A 19,751-nucleotide genomic window follows, 5' to 3' on the forward strand; every position below is an offset into this window, starting at 1 on the left:
TTACACAAATTAGAAGCTGAAAACAAATACATATTAAAACCTAGTGTTACTTTTGATGACACCAATTAGCATTTCAAACTTTGGAAATCTCATCCAAAACCACAATCAAGCCTCAAAGCAATGGATGGCATGTGAATGACCTTTTTAATGCAAAGACATTTAAATTAAAAAGGTCAATCATATTTAACTGTAAAAGACCAAGTATTACACTGTTGTTTGCAGTATCATACAGTTTAATAGTGATAAGCGTTGTGTTGCTCACTGACATCACAGTCCCACTTTGCTTCTAAGACACCACAAACTACAGCATAGAAATGCAGAATTATCATTTTTAACTGAATGTAGTTGTCAGTAATGTGATGTAGCTCGTAAGAAAATACTTTTTCTGTGCTTATATATGGAGCTGTGTGGGCTGAAGGAAAACGAATTTCCAGCCTTTGTAAGAACACAGGAGAGCTTACTGGTAAATTTGAGTAGGTGGGAGGGAGGCTTATACGTGGGCGAGAAAGTTACCAGGTATTATATTACAGAAGTAGCAGGGCACACAATCTAGAGTCTCGTATAGGTGAGTAGGATGGGCATGTTTTTCGTAGTTCTGCGGTTGCGTTTATTCATGTGGGAGTGTGTGTATATATATGTGTGCACACAGCCTATTTGGAAGGTGTTTCTGGAAGTGTGTGGGGGCGTTTTGCCTATCCACAGTCCTCTCCTGGTGAAGTACTGTCAGTGACTCCAAGTTGCTTCAGCCTGGTCATCACTCTTTTCCCCATCTGGTTGAACTCAGACCTGTAGGTCGCCTCCATCTGAAGCTCCCTCTGGTGCCTGTGACAGAGCAATTTAACATTACAGATGGAGGAACTGAGGAATTCAAACTGGTTAAAAGGACTGATCGGTAAACTAGAGCCTGATTCACCATTCACCATAAGGTATCTAAACCACTATTGATGTAAGCTCAAATAAGCAGTATTGATGATTTTAGTATTTGTGGTAGAATTTCCAGCTTACGAACGCATGCTGTGTAAATTGAGACAGGGGTGCCCCAGGTCACATTCAGGTCAGGCACCAACATGTCCATCTTAATAACACTATCTCACAACCTGTCTCGGGCCAAGCAATAGTTCAACTCCCTTTCTCGTCAGATGACTGTGACGTAACAGCTTCATGACACAGAAGACTGTTTTGCCTGTTTCTCTCTGACACCCAAGGTCCCCGGGATTAGATTACACCCCATAAATACAGAATAGACACACTGGAAAGACAAGCGCACCCACTATAAGATAAAGTGAACCCTCTTCTATGGTCAGACTGACTTTGTGACCTCAGAATGTGCTGAGATATCTGCAACATGATTTAGGTAAGCATGTGTGTTTTCGGTGCCAATAATATCTTTGCATACATTGAAGGTTAGAAAAAAGTCCTTATTTGGTAACTCCTAACCTCCAGCATGAGTTAAATACCTGCTTGGAAATGCAGACGCTTCAGAGTTGGGATGGCACTACATGACACTACTTTGTGACTGAACTGTATTGCTTATTCATAATTCTCCTTGATCAAGATTCATTAAATGCTTCTGCGTAAGTCATCAAAGCCTCCCGAACTTTCTTCAGTCTCTGAGTCAATCAGCTCCCGGTTTTCTTTAACAGTATTGACTAAAATGCAGCAATAAAATCATGTTTTTTTCTACATTTTAGTTTCAAATTAAAGTAATCCTAGCCACATTGTGTATTCATGTCAAAATATGCTAGTGTCCATCTGAAAAATGGAAATGTAATACTTTCCTAGAAACTAATGATGAAACACAGTTAAATGCAGCATTTGTGCAGAAAAACATAATTTTTCTTCATCTTTTCACCTTGATTAGTTCAAAGATAATGACGGAAATAAGTTTGATTTTTTTTGTCATTGCTATGAAAAAGAAGCATCTTGCAGAGTGTTCCTGCTTCTAGAAATCTTTTGTTTGAAAGACTTCCAGGTACACGGTTTGCACATTATTTAACTTGATGTTTGGCTTATCTCTTCAGTTACAGGACTCCCCCCCCTCTTAAAACTGAAAGAACATGTTCTGGAATTTCAGTGTCTAACATTCATCTTATTTATTGCACAGGATGTGCTTCTTTCATGTAAATAAATTGTTGTGGCAAAAAACTCTAAATATCATTTCATCTCTGCATCTCTACTGAATGCATGAGTAATCTTTGTCTTATACACATCATGCCAGTAGACGTACCTGCAGACTGTCATTGCTCTGGTGAGGTTGCTATTGGAGACCAGAGCTTCCCCAGACAAGAACTCTGCTCTGATAATCTCTGGTGTTAGTTGGACTCCTGAGCCTTCCCACCTGAACACAGACAAACGCACAGAATCTGAGCATGAAAGCAGCAATCTTACTAGAAAAAAGATCCCAACAAAAAGATCAATTGATGTCAATGTTGCATGTGCTTACGGATTGTCCATTAGTGGTGCCAGATCATCTGGAGGGCCGGTAAGAGGAGGAGGAGGAGGTGGAAGTATATCTGTGCTGTAGTCGACAGACCTATAGTGGACACACATACTGCCGTTTCCCCTGAAGAGCCAGACTACATATTACCGAATCAAGATAATGGTCAGATATCCACTCCATCTCACTTAGATGAAAGGACTGCTTAGGGTTGTTTGAAATCACAGTTTGAACAGGAATGGTAAAAGATCTCCAGAGTGGAAGTTGATACCACTGACGGGCACAAAATAGAATGAAAGCACTGACAAGCCACAGGTTTGCTTTTAGAGTCATCCCTAGGCTCTGAACAGAAACTTGCAATTTAAAGTATAGTATACTGAGTAATTTTGAGACATCATTAAGCATGTCCACCATATTCCATATCACCTCTTTTACTCCTCAGTCTAAGCAGGTCACATGTTAGCAAGCTAACATTAGTTTTGTGAGTTATCCAGCTCATGTAGCTACACAAGTTGCACCTTGCAGTTACTGTGTGTAAATATTAAACCTGCAGGAACAGGTTTGTTCGGCCACTTTGGGGCAGTGGAAAACTTTGACATGCAATCACCTTTTAAGTTAACATGGCGAACTTGTTAGCAAACAGTTGCTTGATTTCAATTTAGCAGTTATGTAGCAACATTGCGCTTCATTTCGAGCCAAGTTTATGTCCAGCTGATGAATGCAAGCCCAATACCGCTCGATGGTGTTTTTGCCTCCAACGGCGTCTTCCAGGCAGCTAACCCTAACCTTAACCCTAAACATAACTATTGCCACGCTGCCTGGGAGGAGACGTTGGGGGCAAAAAACACCAAAGACCCCCAATACCACTCCTTTTTAGCTATGTTTTTGGTCTCTACCAACTCCTGAGGGAAAAATCTGCTTCTTTAGCTGCTAAATGCTTCACTATGTTCACCAGCGATTCACTAACTGTGTCTGCAGTTTTGCTGCTGAGCAGGTAGTGTACAAAGTGTGAAAAATCTCTGATAAACCTATCAGAGATTTTTCACTGAAAACAGCTACCTGCTGTGGCCATAGCGACGGGGTGAGAGCGGTGAGAGTGAATGAAAACAGTAAAGTTGCAGTTGGACAGCTAAACAATGAGCTGAAACTCGCTATAAAGCTCTGTAAAGTCGAAAGGAGCTGCAGGTTGGGCTGATCATTCGCTATAGATTCTTCACTATGAGCGATGACCCCTTTCACACAGGCACACTGTTTTCACAGTCATTTGATGCATTATTACAAAAAATAATCAGGGGACTTTAAACATTCTATGCTTTAAACCATTACAGCGTGCTGTAATGAATGACTTAATACTAAATTACAAAATCACACCTAGGCATTTCAATCAAACTCTCATGTATTATGGGTATTAGTTGCAGTAGCACTGTAATAAGTAGAGTTACTGTTTTAAAGTTTGGTAGTTTACAGAATCTTTTTTGCTCATTCACACATCGTGTATAAGAAAAACACTTCTCCTGTTCTCCTGCTGTCAAGTTGCTGTCAAGTTGCTGTCAAGGTTGTTTTCATATTTTATTATAGCCATCTGACATAGTATTGTTTGGGTTTGTAAGATAACCAGAGAGGCTGTGAATGCAACCGCCGAGGCAGTGATAGAAATTAATTTTAAAACGTCTGAGCAGAGAGGCTGGGGGAAATTCATCTCTTGCATGATAAAAGAAGAATATATCTACAGTTATCCTACAGATCAGTGCTGACAGGCATAAAGAGAATACTATGCCTTGCCAGGCATCTGATTATGTAACACAGGGAAGGTGAGGAGAAATGGGAAGTAGACAGAAAGGTGAGGGGAGAGAGCTGTAGTGGAGTCAGATTCAAACCCACGCATTCACACGAACATCATGTGAACAGCGGCTGCCCAAGTGACTCGGGCATCTTTTCAAATAAGGACATGAAATTGTTTTAGATCTCACCGGGAACATTGCTTCATCAGCTCTGCAACTTTAAGTGTCTATAATGCAAGACAAATTACAAAGTACATGACACTATTTCCTTGGGTCAGGGACAGAGTGTTTTGCATACCGAGTGGTATTCGTTGTGACAGGGTGCATAGAGAACAGCACAGCATGGGACAGCCACATGCTGCCGCCATAAATTATGATATTTTGATGTAGTATATATATATACTACATCAAAATATCATAATTTATTCACTGTCCATTTAGGCTATAGACTGAATAAATCATTATTTCACAGTGTAAGTGGAGACAGTGTGCTGAGCTCTTTGCCTCAATATGACCTAGATTCTGCACACACAGAAGGTATTTCACTTGAGGTATACAACTGAACTATATATATATATATATATATATATATATATATATATATATATATATATATATAGTATATTGTCAAAGACAAGTCCAAGATAACAGAAAAACATAGTACTACAGCCCTGGTGTCTAGTATAACAGTAATTATACTATTTCCTCAAAAATAGGATGGCAGATCACTGCAGTGGCATCAACACACACACAACTTCAATCCAAAACTACTGAAATGTGGACATTTCTGTGTGTGTGTGTGTGTGTGTGTGTGTGTGTGTGTGTGTGTGTGTGTGTGTGTGTGTGTGTGTGTGCGCGTGCGTGCGTGTTTATTAAATCAGTGGTTCTAACACCTAAAGGACAAAACTGATCTCAACACTCAAGATTGTGATTTCAAAAATATAAAAAAGTAGAACAAATCTAGTGCACAGCATCCATATAGCTTTATCAAATCCTAATAGGATATCAATAAAAAACAAAAAATAAATGAAATTCAGATCCAATATTTGATACAAAAAACTGCAAAATACTGGAAGACGGCGAGAAGTCATGTTTCTGTAATACTGCATGTGAGATGATAAATGGAATGCCAAGCTATTAAATATTCAAGCTTTGTCATGGCAATTTGACAGGATAAATATTTACTCCAAGAAGATAAATGTACTACTCCAAGTGGCCGCTTGCTGAAGCAGTGATATGAGCCTGCGTCTTACAAACAGTAACAGGATCTCAGTAAATCTACAGATGAACAGCAATGAAGTGATTGCGACCACACGGTCATAAGTTCAAATTCCTCCACAAGCTGGAAAGATATGGACAGAGGAAGTGAACAACAGCCACTTTCCACACTGTAAACATATACTAGTACTTTTTCATCCCACAACAGTCCAGTTGAAGCTTCTTTGCGGTTTTACATGGGAATCTCTAGGTGACTATACCCTGTCTTTTAACTTCTGGGTGGCTGTTGTCAGTACATTATGAATGCACTCTTACTCCCTTGTTCAGTAAAGGAGGAACTGGCACGACTTGATGCTGTACCTAGCATTGTGCAGTTAATTGAATTTTGATCGTGATTTCAGCTCCTAACGATCACAAAAACAATGTAATCGAGAAAAACAATTATTTTGCACATTACGTTTGTAAATTAATTCTTATTTTGCTTTGTCTTTTGAATGACACGCACACTTCCCGAAGCCTAAACTCACTCAGCCAACAGTCAGCGAGGTCCTGTTTGTGGTTTCTGGTGGCATTTAAAAATCAGCACGAGTGAACATGGCAGAGGGAGAGAAGCACGCTTGTCTGGGAACAGTTTGGATTTGAAGTCAATGAGTAATCGTGTTAAATAATCGCGATTTCCATATTGACCAAAATAACTGTGATTATGATTTTTTCCCTAATCGAGCAGCCCTAACTGTACACAGTGATTAAGTTTAGTTCTGTCCTACCTGCGGGGGGCACAGTCACTGGTGAGAGCAGGTTGGTTGGACAGACACTTCGAGGTAATCAAATCAAAATCCTTCCATGTCATGATCTCTGTGATCACTTCCTGTTGTTGGTATGGAAAAAAGAAGCCACGTCTGCATCAGTCCATTTAGATATAAAACAGTAGCTAGTTTCAGATTAACTTCCAACTCAAAGGGATTGCTCACAAATCAAAAATGGCTGTTTTAATGATTAGACCCTTTCGTCCAGCAACACAACGCCTCTACGTATATACCCAAAAATGATCAAAGTGATACTGATAATGTACTGAAACTTGGTTCAAGTGCTTCAAGCATCCCAAAGAAACTCACAAAGTTCAAAGTCTCTGAAGAGAAATTACCTTGCGGTCCAGAGTGTGTGGGGTTTGTGCCCCTCTGCCACACATGTTGCTCTCAGGGATTGTGTACCTGCATACGGAAAGCACTTTCTTTAAAGTATCTGGGTTTGGTCAGGGAATAATCAGGGCTATAGCTGGGCATTATCAAAAGTCAGCACAGAGAACACTTGTTTTTACTAAAACAAAGATTTACAGTATATTACCATCAACATGTATTCACTGATGTGTTGCTGTTACCTGGGCAGAGGGCAGAGGTGGAACTCCAGGTCACTCTCCAAGTATTTAGGGCTGGGCTTGTAGGTCTGCAGGCCTGGAGCTGGATTCTAAAACACATGATGTGATAAACACAGGAACAATAGTAGTTTAAATATACTGCCAAACTAATATGCATCATGTACAGAAACACACTCAATGTTCAATTTCAGACTTTGGATCAATAAAGAGAAATGAAAGCCTTACAAAGATTCTGAGTGGGTTTGCTGGAAAAGGTCTGAGCAAAGCTTCGGGGGCGCTGAAGGAGAGACACGCAGCCTTCACATCCTCCAGCTCGTCCTAGAAAGTGATAACAACACAGAAGCAGACATTTTAAAAAGTGTAAGTAGATCGGAGTGGATGAGTGAAGAAATAAATGAATAAATATCGTTCTCCCATATTGGCGAACTCTGTGTGTTTTAGGCCTGGTGCTGCATAGTTACCAGAGCTCCAGTGCGAAGTGGTCTGGCCAAAGTAGTGGGCGTATAGGAGTTAAATGCCTCCCAGGCTGACACAGGCCGGTAGCCCATAAGCTTATAGTGCTGGGGAACCTAGAGTGACAAAATAAATAATATGGTTACATAGTTTTCTATTTGTAAAGCCAAAGGGCTTCTTCTTAGTCTCTTTTAAGATGAAACAATATTGCATTCATGTCATATCGACATTCAAATACGAGGTCACAGGTTCAAAGTATGAAATGTGTTATCAAGTCAACACAGAATACATCAAATATATTGTGTTTTTACATTGTCACATTTCCCATTGTTATGGCAGCGGTGGAGGAAGTGCTCTAAACATTTGCTTTAGTAAAAGTACCACAACAACAATGTAATAGTTTAGCATTCGAAATCCTATTAAAGTACATGTAAAGTATAATTCACTAAAATTATCAAAAGTAAAATTACTTTTTCACAGCAAAATGGCCCCTGTAACTTATATATTATTACATAATGAGGTTGTTAATACTGCTGCAGCTATGTGTAAGTAGCATTTTACTACTGTAGCTGGTCAAGATTAAGCTACTTTTAACTACTTCAGGTAGTGCAGTTCAGTAGTTAAGTCCAGGTTTTTAGGTGTCTGTAATAAGTACAATATTTCTCTCTGAAATGTAGTGGAGTAGAAGTATAAGGTGGCATTAAATGGATACACTTGTGAAATTCAAGTGCATCAAAATTTTACTTAAGTATAGTACTTGAGTAAATGTACTTAAATACTCTCCACCACTGCTGTTTGTTACACATCTGTTGATTTAGAAGCGTGATCTTCAGATGGCCAGGTGCTGCAGTAAATACCTACTTGAAGCTTGAAGAAAGGAATACGTGTTGTCACAGTCACATCAATAGGGTCCACAGGCAACGTGTCCAAATGACTGTGAGCCTAGAAATATCAAGGAGACAAATGGCATTATTTGTTCAATTGAACACCGAGGCCTTTTCTCTGCAGGGCATCTGGAAAATTAGAGATTTAATCAAATTGCGGGAAAGTGAGCTTCCTCTTTGATTCCCCAGCTAGATCAAAGACATCTTTCAAGGGAAATAATGAAAGAAAACTGTTTCGTGTGCAGGACAATTGCCACTTTTCAGCCATTTGTCATCCTCCATATGTCGGAACCAATTTAGGTAGTTTAGGAGTGGATTTCAATAGGCTTTAACAAGACAACCTGATTTGCAAAGAAGTGGTCAAGTTATGTAATGTACTCACCAGCGGGTTGTCTTCATTAGAGAGAACGGAGAAAGCAAATGGAAAGACTGTGTCTGGCGAGATCTTCAGATCACAAGTCGTCTCCTCTTCAACTGAAAAAGATCAGAAGGTCAGATGGTTAATAATTAAAAAGTTACATTTCTATAGATCATTGTTTTTTAGGGTTAGTGAGAAATGTTGCAACATTCAATGTATGACTAAATTCACACAGCACCATAAATAGCCTTGTCCCTGAGGCATGCACGTATGTTCTAAGAAGCTCATAATAACCAGAGGGGATTTCAATTTTACCTCGAGGAATACATTCAATTAAGCATGCTTTAGTGACATGGCATAATGAGATTATTTCTGAATGAGGAGATTAGAGGATAATCAAAACCTTTCTTTGCCAAGGGCACGTTCTTCATGCTGCCTGACAGTTTCTTCAAACAGGTCAGTCTCCGGTTCATGCGACATCGGATCACTATCTGGATGGGAGAGAAGAGTACAGGGTGTTACTGCGAGTTACTGGTCATTCATATCTACCTCTTTGAATCTCAGAAGGAAAGGTATATGGACATAGTGACACATAAAGAACTAAAGAAAGAAGAAGGTTTTCTAGCTTTTCCACGAGAAACAAAATGACCGTTGCTTCACTTGCAACTAGGCAAAGAGAAGCATGCTCTTCCTGTGGCTTTAAGAAGCCATGTCAAATGACTCTGCTTTTACTGGAATGCACTCAGTGTACCCAGGGAAATTGACTGTGCTGTAAAGAATATTATACATTTAGTGTGAGTTTACACATGGCTGAACTGAAGGGACAGGGGCGCAGGGACACTAGCCCTCTCCTGAGGGAAGAGGAAGGCGTGTGTATGTGTGTGATGTATTTGTGCATTTAAGCACATGCGTATGCATGTATGCATTTGCACATGTACCTATACAGTATGTGTATGGTGTGTGTACCTTGCGTGCCGCCTGCTGGAACAGTCTGAGGGCTCTTTGTCTCAGCTCCCACTGAAAACTGGAGTAAAACTGGAAGGATGGGGCTCCCTCGCAGGCCTGGAAGAGGTTAGAAAGACATTTATTGCTGACTTTCATATGCTCATTTGGCCTCGTTACACTGACTGCATATGAAAAGGACCATTAAGTGAAATTTCACGAGGTCTCAGCTTGGAGTATTTAAAAAGAACAAAAGACATTAGCACAGTAAAATTGAATGTTGAATTGAATTAAATTGCAGGACGGGCTGTAAGCAAGTGATTCATTTAATTTCAGACCATTAAGAGCCAGGTGTTTATTACAAAGAAGAATAAAAGACAATGTATCATCCAGATGTATTATGACTTGGTAGCGATATATATGGAACGCACTTGCAAACATGTGTAACTAAATCATGTACACCAATAGGCAAGTCAACCTGTAAAGACTAAGCGTGATCATAAATCTAGTGATTATAGGACGATCTATTTGAAAACAACAGCTTACACAACCAGGGAAGTCCCACTTTATCAGAAGCTGCATGAAATGTGAAAGTTCTGAGTCTATCTGGGAGATTAGTGAACACAGCACAGTAGAGGTTTACTTGTCCTGCTTCACAAAGCACTCGTCTGGAGGAAAGTTTAGGTTGTCCAGCAGCAAAGTCTTCCTCATGTCTTACATCTCCTCTTCGGACCTACAACAAAATCAGTTAGCATGATGAAGGTCTGTAATGGAATCTGCTAAAAAAAAATAAAAATAAAAAAAATAAAACTTATTATATATAAGGATATTGATATATGGCACAGAAGCAAAAAAATTAGATGCTGTTATTTCTATTTTTGCTAAACCCTTCAGAGTTCTGGCAATGACAGATGGTGCAAGGATGATGGAAGAAAAATATTCCAACATGTTTATATGCTATAGTAAGGACGCCTCCAAATCCTTTGGCTGAAGAGGCAACAGTCTCTTTGTCACAGGAAGAAATAAGCGTGATGGGGTATGTCTTCATTTCTCCAAACAATAGCAACCATGACAACTAATCCTGTGGCGCATGGTGTCATTTGTTTATGGGTATCGCAATTGTGTTAGACAATGACATTATGGTTTTGACAAAAACAAATAAAGTCACACCTAATGTCACTGTCCCAATTCTTGTAATAACACTTAAGCAGCATAGGTTGATAAAAGTTGATAATGTCACAAAGCTGTTAAACCATCACTGTGATACAAACAGAGGAGGATGGCTTCTATGTCGAGTTATTTAAGTTCTGGCCTGCAGTCAAGATTCCAAAGAGAATATAAAGAAGATAATAGCTCTGCCCATCCTATCATAAAAAAACAACAGTGTCCCCATAAAATACCAAAGTGTGGTGATATGAGGCTGTAAATGAAGAGTGTGTAGCAGAGGATGCATGTGTGCATTATAAACAGAGCAGGTGGAGAGGAGATGAGGGAGGAAGTGCTGTTAAGTGTCTGTGAGAGTTCTGTCAACTATTCAAATAACTTTTCTAAGGAGACACACACACACACACACACACACACACACACACATATTTCAGAACTGATGTTACTTTGGCTGAGTCTGCATCTTTCCTCTGTGACTCAATAAAATCAGTCACAGAGGCAGCATGAAACGATCAAAATCACAGTGTGGATCTAATAATGCTGCAACTGAATCAGGTTATGATGCCATTGTTATGCATATGGTGTCTAGCAAAAGTGATTAGCTGCCAACCCATCCGCTAAATGTCATGTTGAATGAAATAGGAAAACAAACGCCTTACACGAAAAAAGGCCAGAAAAATCTGTTCTACTAAAACAAGATTTTTAGCCATCAGGATTTGACCTGCACAGATTGCCCTGCACTGACTATATAAGATAATACTTTCCAACCAGTACTCAGTTCTGGTCCTTGAGGGTCAGTGTCCTCCAGGGTATTTGCTCCTCCCAACTGTATTTGTACAGTTATAAGAGCATGATAATCTCTTGAATCGAAGTAAAGCAAAGAATAATAACAGGATGGGGGTGTTGGGGGCCGCAGTTGTCTCAGTTTTTTTGTGTGTGGGTGCCCACAGTGTCAGACTTTGAAAAGCTCCTACTATTGATTAAACCTTCTGTAATACAACTTGCTGTAAGAATATCAGTGGGCAGACTGCTATCTTTATGTCCACTTTAAAGAACTATCTTACCATGTATTCATGTAGTGCAATCTCTCTCTCCTCTGCTATCTGCCTCCTGCTGTGCTCTGACACAGGGTCCTTACCAAGATGAACTTGCCTGAATTAAACATACATATTATTTAAGTTAGTAAATTAAGTAAGTTGTCATTTTGAAGAACAAAAAACAATGTATTGAAAAAAAACAATATACGTGAAAAAAAATAATCTTCTTTTATGTAGCTGTAAGTTCCCTCTTAGATTTCAATTATTTCTTTCCAGTTGTGAATGAAGCAACATTATTTCTTTTTCAGTACAGAAAACATTAAGTAAATATTCAATGGCCCCTGCATGCTTACTGACTTTTGTTTGCTATCGCCCTGCTATTTCTGTAAGATCTACCAGAATAGCTTCTATCTATGACTACAACATACCTTTTTGTCGTTCAACTTTTAGACATTTTAGTTTGACCTACCATCTGAGGTGGTTGGCTTGCTCCTCCTTCACATTTTGCTGAACCTTTTTTACGAAGAGAGCCTCCTTCATCTGCCTGTTTGGCGGGCCAACCATGCTGCCACAGGATATGGCTGAAGGGGATACCGGCAAAACAGAACAAAAAAAACCATAGTTTGTTACACGTATAATCTTAAATAGAAAGGGTGACAGAGTGCAAAAGGAGAATAGAACAGGACGCTAATACAACATTTATCCGTAAGTTACAGCAACTGGTTTGCAGAAGTGGCATGCATGTCACAAAAACACTACAACCACTGAAAGAGTAAAACCACTGGGTGGCATCTACCTTCCCTCAGGTCTTTAGAGCTGAGTTTATCCGTGTCTTTGATCAGCATCTTTGCCACCCCTGCAGGAGTACAGACATCTCCCGGAGGCTTAACACTAGCCAGATCTCTCCATGTCTTGAGGACAGGTAAAGAAATAACAGCAAGAAATGAAGGATAACACATACCACTGCAATAAATTATCAAAAAAAAAGGAAAAAAGCTGTGTGCCATCCACAAAAGACTAAAACAAATAGGTTATTTCTTCTCTTGTCTATCAAAAATGAAAACTGAAAATGGATCAATTGAGGTAAGAGACTTAAAAGCATTGTACATTGCACTTACACTAAGGCCTCTGCATTCATTAAGAAGCAAGAGAGCCTTTCATAACTATTTTCAGCATAAGAATGAATTCATTAACCTCTTCATCTCCGTCCATTTTACATTTAAGTAAACAATTTACATTTGTTACTGAACTACATACCTACCTTTGATTTGTCAGCCTCCTTGGTCGACCTGTATTTGGTTTTGCTGCGAGGGGGCACTTGGGTGGCAGGTAAAGGTCTTTTGTATTCTGCAGGCACTGCATCTCCATGCCCCAATTTTCTTCCCAGCTCGCTATCATGCAGGAAAAATAAGCACATTAAAGTGCACTTTATGGAGCAAATCTTTTTTTTTTTTTTTATTATGACAGAATTGCACCCATTAGTAAGAGCCAAAATGGATTCATCAGTATAGAACACTAATTTGACTGCAAGTGACATTTTGCAAGTAATTTTAGGTTGCTAGTCGAAAAATCGGAATGAACAAACACAGTGGATGGGACAAAATGAAACAGTGGGGAGGTGGTGGCGAGCACAGTAATTGGTTAATTTTTGATGGAGGTCCAGGATCAGATCCCGCAGCAGAGTGAGAAAGCCTCTAAATTGGGTGTTTATATCATTACATATGGACATCATGGGCATCACTAAGCTCGGCTTTTTAATGAACACAGAGTTGACTTAACACTTGTCGGACACAGTGTCAACAAGAGCTCAATATTATCAGCAATACAAAGATTTACGAGGTTTATTCAACGATTTATTGCAAGGTATTAGATTGATCATACTGATGGAAAATGCAACATAGAAGCAAACTCATATTAAAATTAAGATATTAATTTAATCACTGTGTTTATTTTAAGAATAGCCTCTATCTATCTGAGTCAGATAAGTGAGGCAGGGGACACTAAGCAACAAGAGAGTATCAGGCATTGGTTCTAGCTGGAAAAACATTGGCCCTTGCATATATTTCTTAATCTATCAATTGCAACATATCTCATCTTTTATTTGGTTCCATTGTTGGGTAACAACAAACAGAGGGAGAATGTTTTATATGCTAAACATCCATCGGGAGGCATATCTTGATATCACTGCACCAGCTACCAAGCTATTTTCATGAATTATTAACTTTTGGCCGAGATAACACCAAGACAGTGCAGTGGATGGAGCTACTGCTGTGTGATGGATAGCACCCTCTTTCTCATGGGAACAGAGTTAAACATTAGGTTTTATACTGGCTGAAAAAAAAAAAAAATCAGCACACAAGCTCATTATCTTTTAATCCAGTTGGGTGCATGCTGTTAGCCCAAAATGAACCACATAGTTTTGTAGTTAGTTAGTTGAGTTTGCGCAAACAACCTAAGAGCTGGTATCACTACTGGACAGCAAGAAGAGAAGGGAAAGGCTCCACCCGATCAAAGACTCAGTTAAGTACCATGGGGAAGAACTACGTTAGTTACATACAGTATATTAATGATCCTATGTATGTCACATAAATTAAATAGTCACTGCTGTTATATAACAGCAATATTTGGTGTTACTGTGATGTGCTGCCAAACGGGCTTGTGTACTTGCTGAAGACGTCAATGGAACCGATGGAATGGCTGTGAACTTGTGGAGTGAGCAAAAGCAACATTAGAGTATTGATAACACATAGGGATGAGATAGCATAGTGGGAGAAAAACAACAAGATGTGTTACAGGGCAGGAAAAACATATCACCACCCCTAGCTGAACGCTCAACGCTCACAACAAACTCAGGAAGATGTCAATCAATCAGTCTGAACACATTAACACCTGGTCTAATCAGCCAGATTAACTCAAAACACCTGTGTGGGTGTTCAGGGCCTTTAAATTATTTCTGCTGGTTCCTGGTCAGTGGAGCTACTGCTATCTGTGTGCCTTTAATGCCAGTGGGGAAACTGGAAAGACGTTTTTGACGCCTTTTTTTCACAGTTTGTTTTTGCTTTTTTTAATGTTTTGAATCGTTACATTTTTCTTCTACACATTTTCAGCGCTTATTTCTACGTCCCATATTTTCTGATATAAAACAAAAATTGAAAACAGGTCAATGTGACCCGAAGTCAACACAAGGGTTAAGTGCTGAACTAAACAATCAACTACTCTGATTACCTGAGGGCTAGGTGAGGTGCGGAGCTCCCAGTGATGGTACAGAGGTAGGGTCGGGTGTTGAACTGTGAGATGACCAGCTGGATGGTGACCTGACAGGTCTCATATTGGAAAGGACTAAATGTCACAATGATCTTCTCTTCACCATTGGCTGGTATCACACCTGGAAGAACAAGGAGAAGACAATAGGGATACATGGCTGTTATGTGTATATATTTGGCGTGATTTCCAACCAGGGCTACTTTGTGTGTGTTTAGCGACAATTTGCTAAACGCACAGTAAGTAATGCCCTCCAAACTAAGTCCGTTGTAACACCTGAACACCACCTGTTGCCACCGACAGTGGAAACTAGTTAGCAAGGCGAGCAGAACTTGTAATAGTTAGAAGAGGTACTATGAGCAGTTGAAATAGTTAGCTAAAAGTACTGGACAAACTTGTTTGCAAAAAGTACCTGGATTTCTTTTTTTTTTTTTTTTTTTTAAATTGTAAGCAAACTAGATAAACAGTTAAAATAGTTAACCAAAAGTACTGGATCGAAAGTTGAAATTGTTAACTAAAATTAGTCAAACGGTTAAAGTAATTAAAAACAATGGTTGTCTTTATATTGTAAGCTGTGTGTGTGTGTGTGTGTGTGTGTGTGTGTGTGTGTGAAAAATGACAAAACATAAAAAAGCACTTCCAAAATAAGAAACTCATTTGGATCTCTTCTTCTCATTCCAGGTTTGTACCAAATGTAAAACTGCCGCTGTAATTCAAATGCTGAGTGCTGGTTCCGCCATGTGTTATGATGTTTGCCAGAGCATGAATACTGCTTAGTGTCCGTGTGTGGAAAGTTCTGTTGTGACTTGTTTAATACACAACCAGTCCAAGTTTTTGAGAAAACACAGCACACCTGCTCTCCTGATGGGTTACATTCTTAATCTGGTAGGCTAAATGAGAACTATCAATAGAAAAACTTTATTAAATTATTCAACCTTAAAGGCACATTCAAAAATAACAGTTACATAAAGAGTAAAACGAAATGCCTACATGTCATCTTTAAAAGACACAATGTACTGTAGAAATGATGTGCACTGCAATGAAAAGGCAGGTTGATAAAAATTAAAAAAAATTAAAATGTCACTAGTCCATACCTGTAAGGGGATGGATGGTGAAGGCCTCATGGGGCTGAATAATGTACACCTGAAACTCAAAGTCAATGGGGCAGCTGCATCTCAGAGGAATAGCATGGCAAACACTAAGAGACAGGTGGAAAAAGAGATGAGATTTTTTTATTATTATGATTTGACATCAATGGGTGAATGGAAGCATGGTTGGTTGTATGGACGAATACAAAGAGACAGGCAAGCCCTCGGCAGATGGGAGGTCAAAAAACAGTCCATTGAAGATCCCAACACACACAGTGAACACTGGCACACACACACCTTTGTCCAAGTGGTACGGCTGATAGGTTGATACGAGGAGGGATTTGCAGGTCATCGATGACAGGGTAAGCATGAACTGGAATTAACAGGTTCTCTTCCCCCTTAGAAAAGGGTGTAGGTGGATTGAATGAACAATACAGAGAGAAGATATGGAGATAAGAGAAGAGATAAGAGAAGTAAACATGGAAACGTATCATCAAAAGAGATAAGTTAAAGCAAGTAGGAATTGTTTCTCAAGGTTGTTTGAGTCAAAAGAGTCAAGCGATTTAAGTGTAAACTAAACAGGAACGCTGCGTCCACAGTGGCGTACAAACTGTTGGATCCTAACCTTGCAGTGAACCCGAATGCAGTCATAGAAGTACCGCCACTCATTGGGACAGAGCCTGACATTCAGTGTGTAGGCGAGGCCTGGGATGAGTCGATACTTGAAGGAAAACAGATGGAACGAGGTTGAATCATCCGAAACATCGATTGCACTTACGGGAAGGGTGGAGTCATAATATTACATTTAGGTCAGCAATTTGTAATGAAAAAAAACATACCTTTTTGGTAAAAGTTGTTTGGAAGTGCTTGGTTTGGGTGGGAATGATATGAATATTTATGACTTCAGATGAGATGTTGATTAGTTTCTGAGGGAGATGAAGAGGAAGACAAATAATAGTTAATTTCCATCCACTTGTGCACTTGCTCCATATTTTTGGTGTTTACATCCAGTGCTTCATCACTCATATATAAAGTAAAATCAGTGCCCGTTCAATTAAATCAAATTTATCCTAGATAGAAACCAAATGATATTCATTTGTGGGGATAGGATGTTTACAATTATTTCAATACTTCAACATCAAAATCAAAATCATACTACAGTGTTGCTACTACAAAACCCAAACAGACGCCTTGGCATAACACCAAGTACAACACTCCTCTTCCTGGTTAAAGCTATGAATGCTGCATTCAGCTCTAGTCACCTTAACCTTACCATATTTAATCAAGCACAGTCTACGCACTGATAATAGTTTCTAAAAATAACTCACAATCAGTAAGTTAGCTGCCCACTGTAGCCTGTGAATGGGACAGTGAAAAATGACTGGTTAGACATTTAAAGCACATTAAAAAGTATTTTCCTCACCAGGATCTTTACGTAATCCTTCCCCAGCTCAAACCCACTGAAGTGAAGCACTGGGGGCTCTGCTTGGATCAGGGTGTTGCTTTTCAGTTTGGCATAGATTTCTATGCAAGGGGAAAAACTTTAGTGAAATGTAATAAGCTTTTTGCAGAGAATGCAAACAGAAAATGCAGGTTTTTCACATCTGCAAAGAGGTTTTCCATATGTAAAAAAAATCTAAACCTTACAGTATATTACTCTAAGGATGAATACTGAGTATCATTGCTGGCAGTAGGAAAACAGTATTATTGCACCCTATCAGAGGGTTCCAGAGGTCATGCTTATTATGTACTTGATTCCAGTAGATGATTGGGAATGTTGGCTGTGCTCCTGCTCTCCTCTACCAGCTGGCTCAGAGGCAGGGGGGGCCCCCTCCTGAGGGGCTCTGGCACTATCTGCGGGGCAGAGAGGGCCAGCTCCATCCTGGCAAAAGGTCAGCTCTGGCTCCTCATGAGAGAAATGACAGAAGGCTGGAGGACAGAGAAGGAGACAGCAGTGTGTTGGGAAATAGTATGTTGGTAAACGTATGAATTTATAATCTGACTACAAGAGGAGAGACATGGAAGGACAACAGACTATTATGTGGGCAATTTGTTATTACGTCAGAGAATTCACTTGAGTAGTTAGAACTTATAAACTCAGCAAAAAAAGAAACACCCCTTTTCAGGACACTGTATTTTAAAGATACTTTTGTAAAACTGTAGAGATATTCATTGTAAAGGGTTTAAACAGTGTTTCCCATGCTTGTTCAATGAACCATAAACAATGAATGAACATGCACCTGTTGAACAGTCGAAAAGACAATAACAACTTAAGGGCGGTAGGCAATTAAGGTCACAGTTAAAAGAAAATTAGGAAAGTAAAGAGACCTTTCTACTGACTCTGAAAAACACCAAAAGAAAGACGCCCAGGGTCCCTGCTAATCTGTGTGAACGGGCCTTAGGCATGGTGCAAGGAGGCATGAGGACAGCAGATGTGGCCATATGATGTGGAGTATATATAAATGTACTGTAATACTGTTGATATGAAGATGTAGAAAGTAGCCTCACATTCCCTCCACTTTTGCAATACAGTGCATTCAGAAAGTATTCAGACCCTTTCCCTTTTTCTCATTTATTTTGGTGAGGCCAAATGTTAAAATCATTTAAATTTTTCCCTCAATTAACACTCAAGACCCCTTGGTCTTGAGTGTTAATGGCTGAAATATCCCATTGACACAGAGTATTCAGACCCTTAACTCAGTACTTAGCTAGTTGAAGCACCTGGGCAGCGATTACAGCACTGACTTTTCTTGGGTATTAAATTGACATCAGGTGGAGTCAAATGAAGGTGGAGACACCAAGATAATTAAGAGAAATGGGAAACACCTGAGTGCCAAGTCAATGTCATAGTTTAGGGTCTTGAACTCTAAAATCCTGTTTTTGCTTTGATATTATAAGTGTAGATTAAAGAGGGGGAAATTAATACAGCACATACAATGTGAAAAAAGTGAACAGGTCTGAATAACGTTAATTGCACCGTTTTTGTGCTGCCTGTAAAAAAAAAAAAAAAAAATTATATATATACTTATAATTCTAAAAATACAGTACATTTTTATTTTTTATGTGGCGTTACATATTTTTAAGAAGATATAGAATAATAATCTCACCAGAATTTATGATATTAACAGTTGGCTATTATTATTAGCTAAACGTGTAACAAACCTAAGTTAGCAAGGAGGCTACCGAATGGCAGATAACTAGCTAGCTAATAAGGCTAGCTAATCTACCTGTTAGCTTCATTTAACTAACGTTATGCTAGCGTAAACTTAAAATAGACGCTTCATTGCATGAGTTTTCTCCGCTTCTGATGAAACACCTTTTGAACAATGGCACTTCAGAACTTACTTAAGTTTTAGACAATGGGTTGCAATTCGTTGTACAGAAAAAACAGCCATACTCCATCTATTTTCATACCAGAAGCATTTCGTTTAGACACCTGCAGCTCTCGTTGTTAACGGAAAGGACCCCACTCTCTCAAACACTGCCGTTGCCATAGTGACGCTGTGCTCTCAAGGGGCGGAACCAACGTCCTGTGTGCGAATAAGCTTTGTTGGATGCAAGCGTCATTAAACCACGTCAATTTCAAAAATTAAGACCAGAAACTAGCCATACTACCTTCAAAATAAAAGCATAGAGTACAAACACTGGTGTGCAGTGAAAACAGATTAATATTTTAAAAATGTGCTATGACCTTAATAGTACCAAAGATCCCACGTCTCTGTGATTACATATACTTACCGATGTCATACCTAT

The 19,751-nt window shown here is 39.3% G+C and overlaps 1 protein-coding gene across 7 annotated transcripts; it reads right to left on the reverse strand.

Moving 5' to 3' along the window:
• Positions 1-589: 589 nt before the first annotated feature.
• cfap221 (cilia and flagella associated protein 221) lies at positions 590-19,563 on the reverse strand. Of its 7 annotated transcripts, none has more exons than XM_035998769.1 (25): positions 19,344-19,563; positions 17,750-17,927; positions 17,422-17,522; positions 16,838-16,924; positions 16,624-16,719; positions 16,296-16,396; positions 16,005-16,108; positions 14,875-15,034; positions 12,911-13,040; positions 12,446-12,560; positions 12,119-12,230; positions 11,677-11,764; positions 10,092-10,181; positions 9,473-9,568; positions 8,910-8,997; positions 8,531-8,622; positions 8,126-8,206; positions 7,273-7,380; positions 7,037-7,129; positions 6,815-6,900; positions 6,581-6,647; positions 6,204-6,304; positions 2,444-2,563; positions 2,228-2,338; positions 590-822 (listed from the first exon to the last, which is right to left on the reverse strand). In XM_035998769.1, the coding sequence occupies exons 2-25, from the start codon at positions 17,877-17,879 to the stop codon at positions 693-695; spliced, it is 2,487 nt and encodes an 828-aa protein (XP_035854662.1). In that variant the 5' UTR covers positions 17,880-17,927; positions 19,344-19,563; the 3' UTR covers positions 590-692. The 7 variants fall into 7 exon arrangements, with proteins under 7 accessions (XP_035854662.1, XP_035854667.1, XP_031148158.1 ...); XM_035998774.1 differs by having other exon boundaries at positions 7,037-7,123; positions 19,413-19,535; XM_031292298.2 differs by having other exon boundaries at positions 2,444-2,533; positions 19,413-19,535.
• Between the last annotated feature and the right edge of the window lie 188 nt (positions 19,564-19,751).

This window comes from Sander lucioperca, chromosome 24 (genome assembly GCF_008315115.2).
Source record: "Sander lucioperca isolate FBNREF2018 chromosome 24, SLUC_FBN_1.2, whole genome shotgun sequence".
Taxonomy (NCBI): domain Eukaryota; kingdom Metazoa; phylum Chordata; class Actinopteri; order Perciformes; family Percidae; genus Sander; species Sander lucioperca.

Excerpts from the sequence above, each read along its gene's own strand:
- cfap221 (XM_035998769.1), bottom strand. The coding sequence starts at position 17,879 with ATGGAGCTGGCCCTCTCTGCCCCGCAGATAGTGCCAGAGCCCCTCAGG. Across the intron at positions 16,397-16,623 it reads GCATTCGGGTTCACTGCAAG|GGGGAAGAGAACCTGTTAAT; the intron begins GTTAGGATCCAA and ends CCCTTTTCTAAG. Across the intron at positions 823-2,227 it reads AGAGCAATGACAGTCTGCAG|GCACCAGAGGGAGCTTCAGA; the intron begins GTACGTCTACTG and ends GCTCTGTCACAG.